General features: G+C 37.5%; 1 protein-coding gene across 13 annotated transcripts in view; it reads right to left on the reverse strand.

Annotated features, from left to right (window-relative positions):
• Cad99C (cadherin 99C) overlaps positions 1-22,518 on the reverse strand; it is a 129,145-nt gene that overhangs the window by 5,741 nt on the left and 100,886 nt on the right. For 2 of the 13 annotated variants that reach the window (XM_087414648.1, XM_087414649.1), the window contains 13 exons: positions 19,660-19,923; positions 6,685-6,834; positions 6,224-6,442; positions 5,461-5,655; positions 4,982-5,269; positions 4,458-4,775; positions 3,977-4,117; positions 3,254-3,538; positions 2,213-2,386; positions 1,510-1,719; positions 796-927; positions 588-704; positions 98-496 (listed from right to left, as the gene is read on the reverse strand). In XM_087414648.1, coding sequence (XP_087270774.1) covers positions 98-496; positions 588-704; positions 796-927; positions 1,510-1,719; positions 2,213-2,386; positions 3,254-3,538; positions 3,977-4,117; positions 4,458-4,775; positions 4,982-5,269; positions 5,461-5,655; positions 6,224-6,442; positions 6,685-6,834; positions 19,660-19,923 — 2,892 coding nt within the window. Of the gene's footprint in view, positions 1-97; positions 497-587; positions 705-795; positions 928-1,509; positions 1,720-2,212; positions 2,387-3,253; positions 3,539-3,976; positions 4,118-4,457; positions 4,776-4,981; positions 5,270-5,460; positions 5,656-6,223; positions 6,443-6,684; positions 6,835-9,908; positions 13,719-19,659; positions 19,924-22,518 lie in introns of those variants that run through there. The other 11 variants (XM_087414660.1, XM_087414659.1, XM_087414657.1 and 8 more) reach the window with 11 other exon arrangements.

Here is a 22,518-nt window from a genome sequence, read left to right on the forward strand (position 1 = left end):
CTATTCATATTAATAGCTACATAATATTTTATTTGGATTGTAAAAATTCTTGTTTCACACAGAATAAAACACCGACAAGTTCTGTCGCGTTTCTCACCATCGTCGTATTTCTGCCTGAGTTTAAAAGGCCTGAAAGCGATTCCAGTTTGATCTTAATCTGGTAAGATTCCGTCGTCTCATAATCCAGGGCTCCTTTCTTCAGTCTCAGCGCGCAATTTCGCTCCTTCGTAACGTTCGCTTCGAACAGGCCTTCTTCATTGCCGCTATAAATCTCGCATCTGAGCGGCGTGGTGTTGTACGCGTGACTGTTGATGATAGTGATTATCTTTATTAGCGTGTTGTCGCCCGCGTCTTCGGGCACCTCGACGTTATACGAGTTCTCCGCGAAACCCAAACCGATCTCCGGCGGAACCGTCGCCACGTGACGTACGTAGACTGTCACAGTGGTCTCGGACGACAATGGTGGGTCTCCCATATCGTATGCTAGCACGTCGATCTGAGAAAAAAGAATTATCTCTAGCTATATAGATGTGCCAGATCGCGAGTGATGTCGAGCGGTGTCGAGTTATATACGAAGGATCAAATACCTGATACTCGGAATCAGTCTCCTTGCGCAAGTCATCTCGTACTCGGAGTACGCCGGTATCGGGATCGATTACGAAATACTTGCTGGCGATGCCGCGGCCAATGATATCATATCGAACCTACGGATACCATGTTCGGTGAAAATCTATCTCCTTGTTTATTCAACGGATAAGAAATAATTAAATACTGGAAAGAAGTCAATACACCAACCTGATTTCCCGGAGCGGTTCCATCGGAATCCGCAGCAACAAGATCAATTACGGTCGTTCCTATAGGGACGTCGTCGTCCAGCGTAATCGGACGTGGTACCGATGTAAATACCGGTGGAATGTCGTTCACATCCTGCCATGATACGTTTAAAACATTATTAATCCATCGAGTAAGAAAATACAGTTAAATTAAAAGTATTCGAAGTATGATAAATGATAGGGTGATCGTTGATTATGATATTAATGTGATCAACATAAACCGGTTCCGTTAAATTGATCCCATGGATTAATTCCCGTGACTGAGATAGGCAATTAATTCCCGTTTTAACATTTTAACTTTTAACTACAGATTATGCATTAATGCAGAAGAACTATGCATTAATGCAGGGGTATGTCAGGTACATATTTTATTTAATTATGAAATGTTAAATAAAATAGTTAAATTAAATTTGTATTTAATTATTTTATTTAATTATATATAAAATCTTCTAATCTCATTAATCATAAACGACAATTTATTTTACTAAAATAAAATCTTATTTAATTTCTTCTCAAATATGATAAATAAAAATCGATAGCAGTTTAAATTGGCTATATAATGTGATATTCTAAAAGGCATTCATGTGTAGTATATGATGCGCCAACGATAATAGTAAATCGATGATGGATATTGACAACTACCATAAATAAAGATTCAGACACTCATAAAAAATACCTGAACATTAATAACAACGCGGGTGGTGGAGCCAAGTAGATCGCTAGTGTTCTCCTCAGTGCCTATGATAAGTACGTGCTGGTTTTGGCTTTCGTAATCGAGACCGCGGATAGTTTTTATTACTCCAGTCTTCGAGTCTATGCTGAAGAGTTCGGTATCTCCTTGTTTGATCATGTACGTAATTTGCTTCTTTGTGTCCGGATCATCGGCCTAGAAGTAATCGCGTTAGCTTCAAAATCTGAATAAGACGGCCGTCCCAGGACGCACTATCCTTTCCACCTCGTCGACGGGATGGGAATCGTCGACGACGCGAGTAACACGAATGTCTCTCGAGTCGGAACGAGTGTACGTCTCGATTATCCAATGAACTTTTGAAACTTCTCGAGCGAATCTCGTCTTTCATCCTCGATGAAATTACATCCCTTATTATGATCCATTTCGGAACTGATTTCACACTCGGCATGTTACGCGAACAAGTCGAGATGCTTTATCTTAACGCGAACGTTTTGTATTGGAATCCACATTAAACGATCAACATCATCGCACAAGAGTCTCAATTTTCATTAAATTAAATTCTGCATCAACTGATGCGAATAGACGGATTAATCTCTTTTAATCGCACTTCTCTCGCTTTACACGTTTTTACCATTCGAGAACAGACGCTATTATGAATAGTATTACTGTGGTCTGACGTGCGACTCACCGTGACTTGAATTACATTATGGTCTGGCACGTTTTCCTTGACACGTGCCTCGTAACTGCTTTGGTGAAAGACCGGAACCTCGTCCTCGACATCTATGACTTTCACTGTGACTGTCGCAGTTGCCAAACGATAATCGGGGGCTCCATCCCTTGCAGTCACTACGAATTTGTATTCCTACGCAATTTATGCAAATATCATATTTTATTACACTCAACAAATGCAAAATTAGAAAAAAGATTTACCGACACAACACAGTTCTTCGAGTGACATCTTGAGGACATCTCTTGGAGAATTGTGTTGTGTGGAAATTTTATAATTTAATTCTGAAATTCAAGAGAATGTCATAATAAAATAAAAAGTTTTAATGTAATGCATAATCATATTCTCAAAACAATTTTAACGACAATTTTTACAACATGATTAATTAAAAGTTTTTATCACATTGCATGAAATTATCATCAGGTTTTTTTACACATGCATATCTATGAATGAAAATCATGTCGACTTTAATTCAGGTATGCAGTTTACCCATTTTCTTTATCTCAAGCGCATAATAACACAATTGCAATTTAACTGTGACGACATTCTCGCAATCCAAGTATAAGCTAAACTGTTTCGTTGTAATCCAACTTTCTTCTCAAGTTGTATTCGCAGTTTATAACTTTCATAGAACTGAAGACTATTCCTAGAATCCTAAAAAGTACAATAAACTCTTCTGCATTATTTGATGCAGCTTTTCACAAATTCATTCGGAAAGAAAAATTCATTAACAATTCAAAGTTCTCCAATATATTATCTCCAATAATCATTTAGCTCGAAATAGTCAAAATATCCCAAAATGATTTTCCCAATAAATCGAAGGATAAAAAGTATAAAAATACTTATGGATTTTCTAATTAACGTTATTAAAAATATAAGTTTTACATTAAAATAATGTGATATATTATTAATAATATAATATAATATACTATATTATTTTAATGTTATATTATTTTAATGTTTTTACATTAAAAGCTAAAAGAATAATGGAAATATCCTCACATCGTTCTGCTCGTAATCCAACACTATCTTCGTCAGAACATCGCCAGTCTCGGGATCCACGGTAAACGGAATATCGTCAGGTACGAAATAAGTGATTTCGGCATTTATACCTTCGTCGGCGTCTTCAGCATGCACGCGGCCAATTAATTTACGTGCTTCGTTCTCCTTGACGGTAAATTCATAAGGGAGACCCACGAATTCGGGATTCTTGTCGTTAATATCGGTAACCATAATATTGACCGTCGCAGTGCTATAGAGCCCACCGGTATCCTCAGCTTTTATCAACTACATAAACCAATAATATCACAGCATTACACTCTGTTTTTAATTTATTCCAATTTGACGAAACATGGATAATGACGACTTTCAACAATAAAAATACTTGGAGAGCATCAATCAATAAGATTTTATTTTTAATATATAATTCTTTTACGAGAAACTTTTTTCTTTAAGAAATTGAATGTAGCAGAAATTATATGCTATAAATATTAAAAATATAAATTCTATCTTTTTATTTAAAGTATGTAAACAGATTATATATGCTCAAAGTTAACAATATTGTTGTGCTTCGATTTCGTTACTTGTTTACACACAGAGAAAGAGACACACCGACTTCCTTAGATTAGATAAAAACTATCAGTAGAAAGTAAAGCAAGAAGTGCATTGGCTTGTAGTAAAGGGTGTAGGAAGTTCATGCTACGGTGTTTGACGATATCGACTTACCAATTGATACCGGGTCAGGTCCTCCCTATCCAACTTCCTTATAACGGTAATAACGCCTGATTTGTCGCCGATTGCAAACTGGCGCAAGTCATTTCCCGATACTATCGAGTACGACACCGGGTCGTTTTCTGGATCAGTGGCCTGTAACATTTATTGATAACGCTATATTATTATTACAACCATTTAAAGATTGTTTTAAAAAGAAAAAGACAATCCGGATCGATTTCATAGAATTCAAAGAAGAGAGATTTGCATTCTGATATAGAATAATTAATTACGAAACATGTTTTTATACAATCTGAAAAAACTAATATAAATAGAAGAATAAAGCATAAATCGAATGCTTCATCAACGCGATAGAAAGACGAAAGGAAAAAAAAAACAATAAAGTATATATCGAGCAAACGTGCTTCTGTCAGAGCAGAGTTGAAGCTTTAAAATAAAACGCCAACAAGAAGGACATCATATCAAGGATACTCACAGTGATAGTCGCAACTGTGGAATTGATGGAGGCTCCCTCGCTGACTTGCACCTCGTACACCGGTTGTTGGAACACGGGGCTTCTGGTGTTGGGCCCGGGAATGACGTTCACCTCGACGATTGTCTGCGAGTACTTGCCACCTTTGTCGGTGGCCTGCACTGTGATGCTGTACTGTTCGCCAGCGTTAAGTTTCCTCACGGACTCGATAACTCCGGTCTTTGGATCTATCTTGAATTTATGCAAGCCGTTGTTTGACACGTGATAAATACTGTACGTTATCTCGGCGTTTTCACCCTCGTCGTTGTCCGTGGCTTCCACCTGAGCGAGATCAGATTAAATTCTCTTAGAGTCTCGTATCTTTTTAAGCGCGAAAAAGAATTATGGAGCACTAACAAGCAATAAATTAATGACGATTTAGATAAGTACTAAAAAGTATCAAATATAAAAAAGTACGAATTACTCGCAATTATTATTATTATTCTCAAACATACAAAGTTGTTAATCAAGAAGCATAAAGAAACCACCTTCGCTATTTGTCTCTTCGTCTCTCCCGCTTGAACAGTGATGGGTGCCATCATCGGAAGCAGAGGCGCATTGTCATTAACATCGTTCAACGTTACGACAAACGATAGAGGTGAAGACGCAGCCACACCCGTTTTCTCCCGGGCGACAACCTGGAATCGAAAGCGGCCAGGACTCGGAGGATCTCGGTCCAAATTCTCCTCATTCACGACAAGAATGCCGGACGGATCGATCGCAAAGAAATTTGTAGTCAGTTCGAAAGTATACGCCGGTTTTGGATCGTCTGGTCCCTGGATATAGAAACGGATTTTTTTAATAAAAGGAAAAAGAAGCAGATGTAGACTTGAAATATACAGGTGACACGAATTTCACCAGCACAAGTCTCTCATCCTCTAATAATAGAGATAATTAAACGGTCAATTCGCATCTCGATTATGTTTTGTTAAACCGAAATTGATGGAATCTACGTGGCTACACTCACCAGATCAGCATCCGACACGGTGAGCACAATGGGATTCCCGCTTTTATCGATGACCTTTGTGCCGATCGGAGCATTCTCGTCGACGAAACCTTCGATGTTTGACGCCGTTATAACGGGTGGATTACTGTCGACCGGCTTGACGGTGATTGCTAATTTTGCGGTAGCAGACCGCTTTGTTTCCGACACTTCAACCGCCTTGAGAAAAGAAAAAAATGTCATTATTAGACATATTTAAAATTTTGGAAAAAAAAAAGTTTAAGTTACGCATATGACAAAGAATTTTGTATTATTTTTTTAAATGCAATTCTTTCGTAAAAAAAGTCGATTAATTAGGTTATTGAAAATTATTGAGAGCAACCGCACTCTAAAAAATATAGGTATACATTTAACACAATAGATGTTAAATATAATTCTCACTGAGTTGATGTTAACATAAACACCAAGAGTGTAAATTTAACACTATGTTAATGTTATATCATTTACATCATAGTGTTAAACCACATAGTGTTAATCCACATTTATGGTGTTGTGTGAATCCATTTTGGTTTTTATATCCAACACGATGAGAGTCACATAAACATCCACATAGTGTCAAATCCACATTCATATTTTTTAGAATGTACTTAGATTATCTACAACTATAAACAACGTTCTTTATAAATTTCCTTATATTTTTTCTTCTCTATTTATACAAAATTCATTCCAAATTATACCAAATTATTTAAACATTTTTTTTTACATAAAATATAATGTTGATATTTACCTTAATAATAATATCGAACTTCTTGGTTACCGTCGTGTCAACGGCTTTGACTTGTTTTACCGCTCCGGTATTAGGATTGATTTCAAAGAAATCCCGGTAATTCGGCGGATTTCCGCTGAGGAAAGAATAGTGAATCGGCGCGTTTATGCTGTCCATGTCGACCGCTTGTATTTTCTCAGGCGAGATATTGAGTATGCCAGATAGTACTCCGCTCGAAACCTGACGAAGAGAAAAATGAGAATCGCTCTTGCAGAACCGGTTGCACCGATTTATTGACTACGTGAATTTGAACAGTGAGATATTGACGGCCGATTAGGCAGACGTATTCGATTACACTTGAATTTTTCAATACTATTTTAAACAAAATAGCTGAGAAACGTTCGTTAAAATAATGCTTCGGTGTTGATACATGCTCGAAATTGGAGAATCGCAGTTTTTTTTTATAATTGCAATTTACGTACCGACGCGGAGTATTCCGGATTGATACAGGCGCCATCCAAAAGCATACAGCCTTGGTAAATAAAGGATGGATCTTGATCATCATCGTCCCGTATGTTCACCGTCAATGTGGTCGTGGATGTGAATCTTTCGGAGACGTTCCTCGCCCGATCCTGTAACCAAATAATTTGCAAAATAAAGCAACGAGGTAAATGTAAATTGACTTCCAAAGATTTCAACTGCAAGGAATTTGCATTTTGTATTTTTCGCATTTCGAAAAATTAATTGTGCAGGCTGTGCAACACGATCGAAATATGTTTGCAAATTTTCGTTATAATTGCATTTGTAAATTATTTATTTCATTTCATTATTATTTCATTTCATTACAACTACAGTAAAAGAATTTTTCATTTTCCTTGAATATTAATTAATGAAAAATAATATTTCCTCACTATTATTTATCTTTCTTTGTGAAATCTTGTATACTTCTGCAATTCATTTATTTTATCGTACTTTGTTTTTCCCGAGGTTTTTCCCATTTCTAACAATGAAAAATGCATCTAGAAGATGTTAATAAAAATATCTTCATTCATTCTTAAAGCTTATAAATAAAAACTTGAATGACGTATGAAAATCAACGGTAATAACGCGCCATTAATCTTACGATTTTGACGCGTCACGATCATATTGACATTTTCAATAGTTGCCACGTGCACGAAAGGAACAAACATCTATTTTTTTATTTCTTATCCACACACACATACACACACATCACGATCCAGTACCAGTTCTACCGTCGAGTCGCCCCGGGAGAAACTTGGTCTCTTTCTTCTTGTCTTCCGTTCTCTTCGGTGACCCTATTTATGCAATAACGGACCAGGACCACTTAAGAGGCGCTCTAAATAAGGGTAACCCGTTATTGTAACTTTTATTACGCCAGAAGGATCGTAGAAAAGCTTCCGAAAGTATCACATAAAATATATACATCTTAAAACGCATATTGCAACATATATGCTACAAATTACAACACAGTTGGCTGAAAAAATGCATACATTGCCTTTCGCGGTATGCAGATCTCATAAATCTCATCTTTTAATAAAACCTCACATTATTCGTTATTCCTCATTTAAGCACATTGAGGAAATGAGTTTTACAACAAAGTCTACTTTAAAATTTCATCAAAAGTTTTTGTATATAAAAGAAGCAAGGAAGGCGAAATGAGCCGAAAAATATTTCACTATTATATCAGATTCATGTATAAGTTTATATCTACATGATATTTCTTTAACATTTTCCACAAGTCGACGCGTAACGTAAAGTCAGGCAAAAATTTTTATAACACGCTAAGTGTGCGAACATTAACTTTGCACATGAATCATTTTATAGTTTACTCTATCTAGAGCATCGACGCGACGTGAAACGTTATTCCTCGTGGCGAAGCGCGCGGAGGCTCCTTAGAAGGAGCAACGTTTACGGATCAGAAGTCGGTCATTTGTTCTACATAATATTCAAATGAGCCGCACCTGCTGCAGCACCGGGTGGCTTAATCCAAATCGAGAGGGAGAGAGATCGATCGCGTCCTCGACTCGCGAGGAGATTCGCCGCGATTATGCGAGACCGTGGCCGATTTATCTCATGGCTTACCATGGAGAACGAGAGAGCCATAAGCGCGGTGCGGGAAATAACTATTACCCTTGACCATGCTGCACGACCGAGGCTATATCCCGTATGCCAATAGTAGTAATGGGCGCACGGTGCATCCATTTGCCTTTTTCATTTCGTCTCGCTTACGGGAACGGCCGCCCGCCAGGGATCGTTTAATGACATTGTATTGCCGGTGCGGCGCGGCGAGACGCAGCATCCAGAATTCAATCGCATTTTTCTTCCAACATCCGATTGCTTGTACTCTACTCGCTCCGTATGGTCGATCGCGCAATTTCGAACATGCACGAAATTGCAACTGGCAAGCGACGATGACGGCGGCGGCGACGTTGTAAGAAATACCCGGCTCGGATGCGCTCGTAAGTCGACGTATAGTACGCGCTTCGGATTCTATTACGGGTGAAATGAAGTCGCGATCCCGTATAACGTTTCGTATTAAATGCAGGTGCCGTCTTGAATTAGATTTTAACAAAAACTTTGATGAGGTAATCGAGAGAACCTTATTTTCGAGAGCAATATTCCGTCCATAAAAGATGATGATATCAGCAAACGGATTGTAAGCGCGATAACAATAGTATATATAATATCCAGTATAATGTTAAAAATGAATTCTATATAATATTAGAAATTATTAAAATTATTAATTCCCCGATATTACATACTCTTTAAATCTTTTGGAGTAAAAGTTGAGCCAGTCTTAAAAAAAGAGAGAAAATTTTTTACTCTTAAGAGAGATTGGCAGATTTTCATTCTTTTAGAATAAGATTTCATTGTTTCGAAAGGAATGGAATCTCACTTTTTTGGTGTGAGGCTTCATTCCTTGGGGTGACTTTCACTCCAAAAGAATGAAATCTCATTCCTAAAGAGTGAAAATTTGTCACTCTTGTGCAAGAGTAAAAATATTTTCATTCTTTTTTTTAAGATTGACTCAATTTTCAGTCTTTTGAAGTGAGATTTCGCTCTAAAAAATTCAGAGAGTATAATAAATTTAAAAGAGAGTTATAATAAATTTTAAAATTCGATCATGTATTTGTGATTTGATATTATCCGATTTTTCAGTTTAATTTTTTTAAAAAGGTAGCATCATGAGCCATTTAACATAAAATCACAATGCAGTGCAGCATGGCACAATAGCAACAGTGTAATAACTTAATAGAATCGATTCCAAGAAGGAGTCGCTTAAAATGACGGTTAACTGATCGCTTACAAGAAGCTATGACCAGAGGCGGCTCTAAAATTAACGAGGTTTCAGGATGGAAAGTGGCTATTGTGCCCTGACGTGAGACCCTTACGCGTGTAAGGCCCTCGCAATAAACCTCGCAGAAAAAAATCGCTTGTTTCAATTTAGCCTAAGGAGAGTATTTATCGCGATCCGCTGAGGTCTTTGCACTAGTAAGGTTAAAGTGTTCGCTTAGTTCGCCCTATGACAAAACTGCCTTTAGCGTATACTGAATAAAATCCTGATTAAGGTACAATTCAATTATTATAAGTAACATCCTATTTATTGATGACAAAAACGTAATCCAGCTTTCAATCACGGGATCACTGAAGACGGATCTGTTTGTATTTTTGACAATTCACTCACCGTTGACAAATCACCATTGCCATCACTCGGATCGATGCGAATTAACACGACAGCCAGAAACGCTTTTATCGGATTGAGAAGCTCCATTGTTGGTCTTAGACGACGAGTCACGTTCTGTTGATGACACGTCTCGATTCCAATCTCATACACTTTTCTCCTCTCATCCTCACTCAGGGACGCGTCGATGTGAAATCGACTAAAACGTCTGAAAGGTCTAGAAAGGTCTTTTCGACAATACAAGAAGGATAGTCCACGTCTCGTCAGAAATCTCGAGAATTAGTACATAATAAAATCCAATAATCATAAGGTGTCCCTCGCTATCGTCCTACATGCAACCGATAATTCCCGCGTCGATCCTCGTGCTGGGTCTGAATCCTTAGCCCGCGAGCCGTTAACTGCGCTCGTTATGTTACAACATTCCTCATGGGGCTGTATAAATCAATATATCTTTTAATCGGTCGAACGACATACCTCCTCTCAATTCACTTGTGTACCTTTAAACCGTTGGAGTGTTATACATATTAGATGGTCGCCGGAAATAACCGAGAATTTAGCGATTAAATATTTTTAACATTTTCTTGCTTCTGCGACTGTTGATGAAATTAAGCTCTGAAAATTTTATCGAGGAATATACCATATACATTTTACGCAAACAAGACGTGATATATTTAAAAGTGCCGAGAACTCTTTTCCATAAATTTCATATGCGCGGCGATGTCTCGGTTATAATACCTTTACATTATTGATAAGCATGCTGTCGACATTTTCGCGTCTTCATCGTTCTACGTTATTTCAGAGCGTCTTTCATTATTGAGAGCTCTATAAACAGTTCGAATATCGAATAGCCATCAGTCGCTTTAAAACCTCATCGCCTCGCAATGAAACGGGAAGAGCAAATTCAATATTTCGTATCGAGCTATCGACGCGATCAGATTATCTCGCCTCTATACTTCAATGCGGCTGGCGAGGTACCTTACGTAACGCCAGATCATTTACATCGGTATTGGAAACCAACGGCGCGGAATATTGCGTCACGGAATCTTCGTATGCATCGACAAATTCGTCGCCGTCTATTCACTCCATCTGGCCTATGTTCGCGCGCGGAATCGATCATGCGTGCGGATCTACCTGCGAAATCGATGCCCTCAAGGCTTTCCAGAAATATCAGCTATACTCAGCTGCGTGGTTGCTTTTTTTATCGATAAAACCACCGCGGATTGCGCGAGATTAACGTGCAAAATTTTGCAAAGTAAGAAGGCTACAGTGACAGAGACTGAGATGTAACTGATGTAGTCGTGGACGTGATGCAGAAAAAAACACATACGTAAGTCATGAAAGGCTATTCTATGGATGCTATTACGTATATTATTTTTCTCTGCCTTACCTTATATCCACGACCAATTACACTGCAAATCCAAGTATGTAATAAGTGTCATACGGAAAGAATAATTTTGCCAAAATATCTAAGTTAGATACAGATCTGAAAATAATTTTGTTGTAATTATATGTAGAAGCTCAAGCTGATTCCTTGAATATCAAAACTTTTTGCAGCATTGCTTAAATTTCCTACATCAATAATGAGATTAATACCTGTATTTATAGTCATGCCTTATATTTAAGGTTTCTTTAAATTTATCTTTAGATGCTCTACGAATTATTTCATTGGCTACTGCAAACATCTAAAGATAATTTAAGGAAGTCTTAAGTACAAGGTCTGACTATAAATACAATCATTAGTTGCACATTTCAGTTGATTTTCAACTTGGTTCCTGCCTCTTATTTCACCAATTCGCGCGCAGCTTAAATGCTGATCGGCATTTCAAGTTGAAAATCGGCCGAAATATGTAAGTAAATCTTAGCACTGTCCTACATAAGCTGCGTTCTACTTAACGCTCATAACGCTCGTGGAATCATTTCATTCTTGTTGTTTATGAAGTGTTAAACAAAGACAAACGAGCGTTAAGTGAAACGCAGTCACAATTGTTTTGTAGTCCAATAAAATTATTTTCAGAGTTTATCTACCTAAATTTTTAGATACTCCAGCAAAATCGGTCTTTCCCTGCATATATGAAGTCACTTATTACACACTTGAGTTGGAGTGTACGTCTCATTTTCTGCCATGAGCTGAAATCGGGAAATATATTTTTCTACCTTGCGATTCCGTTACGATCAAGTCACGTCACATCGATATTCATCCGATATTATCACCGCCGAAGGCGGAAGCGACCGATCTGTAATCAACGTTTCGCGACACGTGTTCTCCGCTGCAAAGGAATAAAGGATTACGTATATACATGAGGCGTTCCGGAAGTTGTCCGCTTCCTCTCGTGGCTCTCATGCAAACGTTCATTCGGCATACGTAACGGATGATTTTCTTTTTTTCTATCGCGCTGTTATTTATTCCGTTAATCATTAATTTTCTCAACGTATATTTTCTTAACGATCCCGCATTCTTGGCGTACAATTAACTATCTTCTAATAATTTCTAAGGATTAATTGTTATCTTCTAAGGTCCTGATAAAATGTAAATTCCGACAACGAGACTGCGATGAAATTGAAATATCGACTTTTCTTTAGCCTCGTGCTCGCGCATTCTTCATTCTCGTCCTGGATTCAACAATTCGAGGACTTCTCCACCTACGTCAATGGCACGTCAATGCACTCGCTGTACTCCGGCGGAAGCGCCTCCTCGCAACCGCGTTTTAATACCGTTCATTTGACAAACGCCGTCTTTCTGCCCAAGGCTCATCATTAATCACCCGACGTAGACTCGACGAACGAACCGTTATCATGCGTACAAGTATCGCCGGGTATTATTCTATACAACGTTTTATTCTTTCGATGCAACGTTTTATTCATAGAGCGTTATTAAAGAAATTTCTCATTGCAATGGCGTAATAACTGTCGGTAATGCTATTCCTTCGGCGATGTTAATTAAGCGTATTCTCTTCATCTCGCGTTCTATTTGATTTTAATTACGATTACATGAATCAAGACCATAAGAGAGGAAGAACTTCCTTCGCGCAACACGACGTGATGTAGCATATCCTTGACTTTAGAAATTTTATAAGAAACGTGTCGATTCTCACTCGTACTTTTCTTAAGAGACGATATTCATGATTTATCACAAGATACTCGACAATGATCGGCGCGCTTCATGCGATCAGACGGTTCTATCGGACTTTCGCGCTGACACGGCAAGACGATTGAAATCCATGCACACGCACGGCGAAACCGATACACCATTGACGTTCCGCTATCTCCATACATCATATGTCCGATCGGTCAGGGTGATCATGCTATTTTCCGTATCGCGATCACCCGCGACGGAAGGATTCGCCGTGGCGTGTTACACGCGGGATTGGCTACGTCGGTACTACGACGCTCGGAGAAATCGAAAATTCCGTGCTTGCGTTACACGTCGCGTAGCCGAACGGTGACTAATGCCGACGAGTCTGCGGCTCTCCTACCTCACGTAGGTATCTAGACTCGCGTGCAACATGTATCGCTGCATATAAGTCCCGTCCATATCCACTGCCCACCTTGCGTTTTCCTGGCGGTTGCCCACCTTGGCGGCGCGTAATTTTCTTTGTTCGCCGAACCCACGGCCAGTAGTGACCACGCAAAACTGTTTGTTTACGCAAAACTGTGCCAGGCACGTAGATAAGATTATAGGTTAGACATTTAGAAACAGTTGGGAAGACATTAACACGTCGATTAGCGCGAGGAAAAATTGCGACTCGTCGACATGACGCTTGTTAAGCTTCAAACTTTTATTTCTTCTTGACTTATTATGTAAGAATGTATTGTTTTTCTTTACGGATCTAATGTTTCGTGTTTAGATTATTATATAATTGATTAATACTGAATAATATTTTTATCATAATTATCATGATTTTTACGATTTAATTAGTTGTACTAAGCAGCAATAATTAACGTATATTTAATTTAAATATTTTTAGTTGAAATATTTTAAATATTATTGTAACCGTTGGAGCAAAAATTTAATGTTAAAAATATTAATTATGCACCGATGTAGTTGATTTTTCAAAAAAGTCTCGATTATGGAGTTTGAAGAAGAGTTACAATTATCTTGGCGCCAGCATGATTCTAATCAAAATATACAATGGCTAGCAACCATAACTCCTGTGGCTCCATGTGTTAACATAAATAACGAATGGTTGCCCGATGCAAATGAAAACACGCGGGAAAATGCCACATCGCGGTCAATGTAAAACTCGTGTTTTTTTTTTATCTGACAGCGCGGACTTTAGCGTCGTAAAGACTTTTACGTCAGAAGTGACTTATCGACACTGCCTCGCTTCATAGAATCATTCGCACGTGAATAGACGCTCGTGTGGAGAACAATTCTTAATGCAAACGCGGAGCACGACCACCGAGCAATAATCGCGACACGACGAGTATCGTTCGTAAGAAATAAGCAGACGGCGTTCATTGTACAGTTACAAAGTATTGTTCCATACGCACGTACAGGTCACAGTGGATTTGACATTTTATAACCACTTCCTGATCATATTATCATACCCCCGGAGTGCGTGTGTATGCGTGCGGCATGTAGGTAGCATGTTACGTTACATTGCGCGATACTCATTGCGCTCGCACTACGACGATTCGTCATGGCGATCGAACAATCTCGCGCCGCGATTGCGTAGGTGTTTAGTGAATACGCGATATTCGCTAATGAGCATCTTACTTTCACTCACGCGAGACGAGATTACGTGCGGTCCATTAGCGGTTGCGTTAACGGTCATAAGTACGCTAGATCATACCGCTCGAAATGACTCTTGCATCGTCTACTTGGAATTTTCTCTTCACTCTAGATTTGATCTAGTAGTCGGCAAATTACAATCATGAGCCGCAAATCCTATTTTTGTACGGCTTACATAATTACCATTATTAAATTTCAATTAAATAATTACAATTATTATTATTTTATACTACATACTATTCTCTTGGTTCACAAAATTTAAAATACTTGTTATATATAAAAAAGGCTGTTTAAATAAAAAATTTTCCCCCGTTTATACTAGATTTATACTTTTACAATTTGCTGTAGTACTACTTTCTTCTTCTCTAAAATGGAATAAATTTCGTCAATCATTATTATTTATTTATTAATGATCTGTCGGCTAATGAGATGCAATAATAGATTTAAAAAGATTGCAGAATTTATAGGAGACACTATAATCGTTAGCTTGACACATCATCATTCTAATGAATGATATATCTAAATTCAATGCTGACCATCTGTGGACAAGTCATGTATGTGGTGAAACTACATATTTTATATGACCGACTTGTTCAATTTATTGCTGAGCTTTTGCAATATTTAATTAATTGACTAGGCACCTCAATTCATTTTCTAGGACGATTTGCATCATCATCCTATCATTATGCTTATAAGTTGTACGAATGTTATTATTAATGAATTTTATATGCTGAAAATGACCCACAATGAAAATCGAAACGTTTATATGTTTTTTTATAAATAAATAAATTTATTCACACATCTTGTGTGATGGCTCTTATAGGTACTCTGTAAAACAGATTTTAGAATAAATCTCACTCTTAAAGATAGAAAATTGAGCCACTCTTTTTTAAGGCTGGCTTAATTTTCACTCTTTAGGATGAAGATCCGCTCTAAAGATTTAAAGAATATTTTACATTCTTTTGATTTATATTTTTTAGAATCTAAATCTATTGTTTGATGAATAAGTATGAGTGTTTAAAAGGCAGCCGAATCATATTGCAATATCTTTATGAGGACAATGTTACAACCTGATTCTCGCCAGCAGAAAGTTCGGATTACAACGCGTACATGGCCGATAAGTGTCGCGATATCGATTGCTTTGTTATCCATTGCGGACACGAGAAGCGCAATTTGCGAGTTCTAATCCGGCAGCAACGGCCTCCGTGTTATCTATAAGCCGAACAATGTTGAGTTCGGCAGGGCGATATGCAAATAGCTACAAGCAACGGCATGGCAATCGGCCTTTAATCTGGCGGGGTGAGTGGTTAATGCCTTACGGTACCGCAAACGATACTACGCGCGTGTATCAAACGGAAAGATTGTGTTATTCCGCACCAGTATTACCGTTACATGCGATCCTTTCTCTATTTCGCCGGTCTGTTCGGTGAATTTGCCCTGACCGCGAGATTGTGCGAAAACTTTGCATCGGAAATATCGCAACTTCTCTCATATCGTAGTCAAGTTGTTATCTGCAAACTACCTACCTACTCTATCCTGATTGGCTTGTGAATCACCAATATTACCATTAAACGATCATTATGTGAGATATACTGAAAGTATTACTTTTTCTGCATTCATTTCTTATCTATGGATTTCTCGATTAATTTAGATAAGGTTATCAACTTACAAATATTTTGTTAAATGAAAAATAAGGCACTGTTATTTATTTCTGTCTTTTAATTTATGAGAATAAATATTCATAACTTAGTGACTTTTATCTCAACATTTCTACCAGGAAAAGCTTAATTTTATTGTAAATTAGTAATAATTTGGTAGAGATGGAAAACGAAGTGACAAAACCTAAAACAACTCATAAAGTTTCATATAAGCTGCACATTTTCCTTGTTTATCTGCAATATTCACACAGCACGCTTGAAATACCTCTTATGTACGTTTGAAATATCTCTACACAGCACGCTTCTAAATACGCGATTGATAGAAGTAATTAATTACTTAGACATGGATTATCTAAGCCGGGCGCGTAACTGTAATTAACGACTAGTCTGTCGTGCGCTGTTTGCGCACTTGTGCGAAACCGCAGAATCGATTAGTACCATTAAAATCATTAGACGTGAAAAAGATCGAACATGTATCTACCTGGCCAGTGTGGTGCCATTGCCATTGGGTTGTAATACCGTTTAGCGAATGCATGCCTGTAGGCTTGTACGTATATCAGTTTCTAATCTGCGACAGAGCACACGGGACATGTTTCGTACGAGGATCGTGTGCACGTAACGAAGCATGTATGTTGCATGCGCGTTCGTCGCGCTGCGCATATAATTATGCATGCGCGCGAATGCTAAAGTCCTCTTCAGAATTATTGCGATATATTCGCGTGTGAATTACCGCTGAAGTATCCCTCAGTGGATAATACAAATGGAGGAATTCAGGAATATTGCTGTAATGTATGTCGCTTCCCATAGGTAACATTCATCGACCTTATTTCTCGCAAATGAGCAATTAGGGTAGCTGAAATTGTACTGCATATATATATGTATATATATATATATATATATATGTATATATATATATATAAGCGTGATGGTTACAAATAAAAGGATAGTTTTGCTGAAATATCTAAAAATTTAGTTAGATAATCTAAAAATAATTTTATTGGATCATCAAAGTAATTACGTAGGAATCTCAAGCATGAAAAGCGATGTTGCAAAAAGTTTTAGCAACCAGTTCGAGCGTCCTACATAATTATTTTCCCCAATAAAATTCCAATAAAGTTATTTTCAGTTATATCTAGTTTTTAAATACTTCAGTCCTTTCCATGCAGTGAAATAAAATTTTATGTAATTTTCATATATTTCTTTATGCTCTTTACTCGATCCCAGACAAAATGAATCAATTCAAAATCTGTATTGGGAAAAAAGTTTTAATTAAACCAACAAAAAGTCCAACAAGATGAGACTAAACAGAATTTCTAGTTGATCAGAAATTCTGTTTAGTTTCATTAAAATTCTTGGGTTTTTTTGTTAGTTTAATCATCAAATCACTTTTTCAGTGTGTATAAACACACGACTGTTTTTAATATTGAAGATTATAAAGGAGTAAATATTTTTAATATTAAAAATTATAAAGGAATAAATAAAAATGCGACGTACAAACATTTTATATTTTGCTGGAAAAGGAATCATGGTTTGATTAAATAATATATCGCTAAATTGTTTGATACTCTCTTGGATGATATCTTGTATTTTAAGACAAACTCAAACCCGGAAAGGGTAAAAAAGGAATTCGTGTGAAGAAGTATCGTGCAGAAAGGTGCGTCTCAATTGCGTTTCGAATTGAGAGAGCCAGACAAATAACACTCAAGGGAAGTTGCGTAAACGAGAAGCGCTATATGCCAATGCATATGCAAATATAGTTTTCCAACCGTCGCACGGGTAGTCAGAGTTGTGATTCATCGGTCAGCCTCTTGTTCTGTCCTCATCCCTCGACCCACGCGACCTGACCATCCCACATTTTGTCGATTCGCTTCATACTCATCCGTGGCGTATTAAATAAAGGAAACACTCGCATTTATAAACCAATTAACTTACACTAGCAGATTCAATTGCATATTCGATTGCAATTGCAGGAAGACGATTGATGCAAAATCGATGCTCGTAAACTAAAGATTCAACTACGGTACTAAAAATGCTCTAGATCGTCGTTGCAGAGTGCTTATTATATGCGCGTGTTGGCTATGAACGTTAGAAACGATCGAAAAGCAGCACAACCTCAAGAATCGCTCGCAACAGGTGTATGAACGTTACATAACGTAAATACTACGTGGATGACACATACGATATATATGTATACATTGAAGTTCTTGGACAATACGTCAAAGAACTCTGTCTCGTCTACAAATCAATTTGCAGTAGAAAGGTTTCTCTTCTAGAAAGAATTATTAATTGTAAAATCTTATAACAATAAGATTCTCGTAAAATTAATTCTTATAAAATTAGTAAATTTCTTGTAACAATAATAATAATTTTACAACAATAATTTTATTATCAGAGTAGACAGTACTAAAAAAATTGTTATATTTATTTTTATCACATTTCATTGTTATTCGCGCAAAATTATCGTTCTGTCAATATTTTTTTCTGTCAAATAAAACCTGATCTATCTTAGACGACGCAATAATTTACTAGGCATGTAAATCATTAAATGATTACCGTTATTTTCTCGTTATTTGTACAAGAATTTTCTACTGCTGTCGTACAGGTTTTCAGCTCGATGTCGCGTAGCGCAATCGTATGTATCGTTAGTCGAGCTCATTATACTCGATTATCATACTCTACGACAGGTATTGCAACGGTATATATACACGCACAGGAAGAACAGTTTTGCTACAAATCTGAAAATAATTTTGTTGGATTATTAAAAGAATTATGTAGAATGTTTAAATGTTAATGATAAAGCTGGAAAACATTTAACATTCTAACAACCAGTTTCATAGGACAGTTCTGTATAATTATTCTGATAATAGCCAACAAAATTATTTTCAAATCTGTATCCAGCTAATTTTTGAATACTTAAGCAAAACCATACTTTCCATGTACAGCAACATGACCAACAAGTATTTAAAAAATTGCAAAATACGTAAATAATTAGATTGGCAGACTAGAAGACTTTAGACAAAATAAAGTTTCTTCTATTTTTATAAAGAGAAGATATTTATTTGATAAAGATAAATTATATAATAATTATTTTTTATAAATTATAACACTATTTTTTATGTAAAGCCATTTATTCTGTGACAAGCTTTTAATTTTTTATTGTTTTATTTTACGTCAAACGACATTCTCATTTGGGAATCAGCTGATCGTATTTCTCTTACGAACCCTTAATTAATCGTTGCGTTAATTAAGTCTTGATAGATCTGCGTCTTTATCTTAGCTCTTACGTCAGTATCACCGATCTTGAACTCATTCGCAATTCCGATCAATTAACGTGATTACTTGATTAGCACAAGATCGAACTCACCGATGCCAAGATGGTGACAAGATAACGTTGAGTCCTTTCGTAATCAAGTGTTCGATTGACCGTGACCTGTCCCTGGTGCGGCAGGTTGATGCTGAAATAGCCGTATCCATCGACGGTGGTGATCCTGTTACGCCCAACACCCTCGTTGCTACCAATTCTACTGCCATCGCCAGGTGCAATCGAGTACTCGACAATACCATTGACACCGGCGTCGGCGTCCTTTGCGTCGACGTTCTTGAAGATTGTCGAACCGACTGGAGTGAGCTGCGAATAAACAATGTGCAGTATGCAGATTATATGATAGTACATAATATATATGTATATTTAGGCTATGTTCCAAAACTTCCTCTCCGAGGAAGATTTATTTTATATGTTATGTATACGTTACATCTATTATATAGGAAATTTTGGAACTAGCCTTAATGTAATATATATTTTCAATATAAAATTGCCTCTACGTAATTTGCAAATTGCAAAATGTAGTTCACAAAAACGCAGCGCAAAAAATAATATCGCATGCAAGATTATACATGCAAATACAAACCAACCGCACGCATTAAATTGAACTTTGGCAGCGCATTGACATTTTAAAGCGTTTATATTTTAATTTAAGTTAGATTAAAGAAACTATGTGTCTGATATTTTCCGTATTACAAAATTTATTTAAGAAGAATAGTCCTCTGTTGATAATATAAAATTCATTTCCGCTATTTTTTTCTACTCTGCCATTGATCAACTCAGTCGCCGCAGTATAAAAGTTAATGTAGCAGTTCAGTTTAGTCTATATAGATCGCTATTCGCAAAACGCAAATCTTCATTTTGTATCTGCGTTCACGAACTGCGTTTTGCAATTTACGAATTATGTAAAGACAGCATAATAATTCATCTTTCGCTAAGGAGGAAATGCACCAAGCCGAAGTGGAAATCACGACTTTCCTTCCGCGCCTCCAGCTGTGCTGAGAAATCGCAGGACGATATGTATTCCTTGAAATCGAACGGGATTAAATTTATGCAGCATGCTTTATGAAGTTTTAGAGGGATGTTAATTGAAGGCCGACGGGGTCAGACACGAGTCCGGTCGTCGAGGATTAATAATTCGATCGGGAATACACCGAGTTGGAACAGGTCAAGCAGGTTGTTCGCGCGGGATGTGCAACCTGCGTGAGCGAGAGGATCGGACGACTACAGAGTATAAGGGCGAGACCTCGTTGGGGATTACGCGAAAATAATTCAAAGGCTTTTTACACCGACGAAAGCCGCGCGCGTTTCCGATTAATCCGTGGAGATAAGTCGGTGACTACTGTGCGGCGCGACCGGAACGTATAATATTCTCGTTCACGGCGGTCAGCTCCTCCTTGTTGCTTCACGCCAATATTCGCTGCATCTTAGCTTATCTAACGGGATCAGGAACCTCCTTCAAAATACTGCCCTCGGTCAGCGTGTCTGTTTTAAAGAGTTGAGTTCTGTTATAAGATAGAATAACAGAACTCTATTTTAAAGACTACTACTTATAAAAATTTCTACCTACAGAAATCGCCACGACGTTAAATGGATACGAATTCCATATTTCGTAATAAATGTAACGATAAAAACGGCTTTTTCTTATAATACAGGTTTTTAAAAAATGACTCAACATCTTTATCTTCAATTGTAGTAAATGTAACGTAAGAATGATGGCAGCGAATGGTATATATTCATACAATACTTGAGAAATACTGAAGAGAGTTAATTAACATGTCTTCAGGATTAAGAATAAGCCGACTAAATGACGTTCCCACGGAAACAATTCAAGCAGAATAATCCTGGTCGTTAACGATGGCGAGGAAGTTATCGTCCCTCATTTACTTAGCAACGCAGTTAATTTTCAGTTTTTTGATGGCACTAAACGAGCAAAGGTAAGAAAGTGAAGGTGGATCGTTTCCGGCGTAATCATTTTGTTATTCCGAGAGCGATTATCACCGCTTGTTCTCGCTTGTTCTCGTGACAGTACCGGTTACCTCGCGGATTAATTAACTCAAGTGCGAGCCGACGATCTTAATCTCGATCTCGATTTCTTAGAGGAACTCCCGCGATTCTGCAATTATGCACGGCAGGTGGAGCAAAGGTTGTGCTCACGGCTCGAGCATCTATTTCGCTAGTTTCCACGGTAAGAACTAATACAAAAGCTCCGTTAATTAGACGATAATCCAGAGCAAGTTAGGATTATCTTCGTAGAATCGTCTCAATACAGCCTGAAAAAAAATATATTCTAACAATGATTAACATTTTGATGATCTATATTTTATTTAACTGAATAAAAGAAGATTGGAAGGGGAATCAAAAGACCATACGAAGATTTAATTTTTGGAGAACTTAAAACGATTTATTCCCCTCGCATTCAATTATCCTATTAGATCTATTCAATACCTTTTAGATCTCAGGAGAAATGCTCAATGCGCATGTCATTCTTGGCATAACGGATCACAAATGCGAAAGAAGGAAAAGATTGTCGCGATGATCGTAGCCCTGATCGACCATCAACGTCGGTCAATGTTCGGAATAGTTCCCATCCACTTAGCGACGTGACGAATCTACTTTCTTCGAAGACGCACGCTGACTCGACGATAGAATGGGATAATAAAGCGTCCACACTCGCGTCAATGACTAGCATTCGACACACTTTTAATTTCTATAAAAATTCCGTCACGCATAGAAAACGTCCGCCTTGAAAGTCGTGGCACAACGCCGATGCTACGCTCGATCGAAGAACCGGATATTCGAAGAATCGATGACATTCATGATGCATAGGAACTTTAACTTCTTGTGTACGCTATTATTTTTCGACGAAGTCTCATAATAATTCCAATAGCAATATTTGTC

This window comes from Acromyrmex echinatior, chromosome 16 (assembly GCF_024713525.1).
Source record: "Acromyrmex echinatior isolate Ae372 chromosome 16, ASM2471352v2, whole genome shotgun sequence".
NCBI classification, from domain to species: Eukaryota; Metazoa; Arthropoda; class Insecta; order Hymenoptera; family Formicidae; genus Acromyrmex; species Acromyrmex echinatior.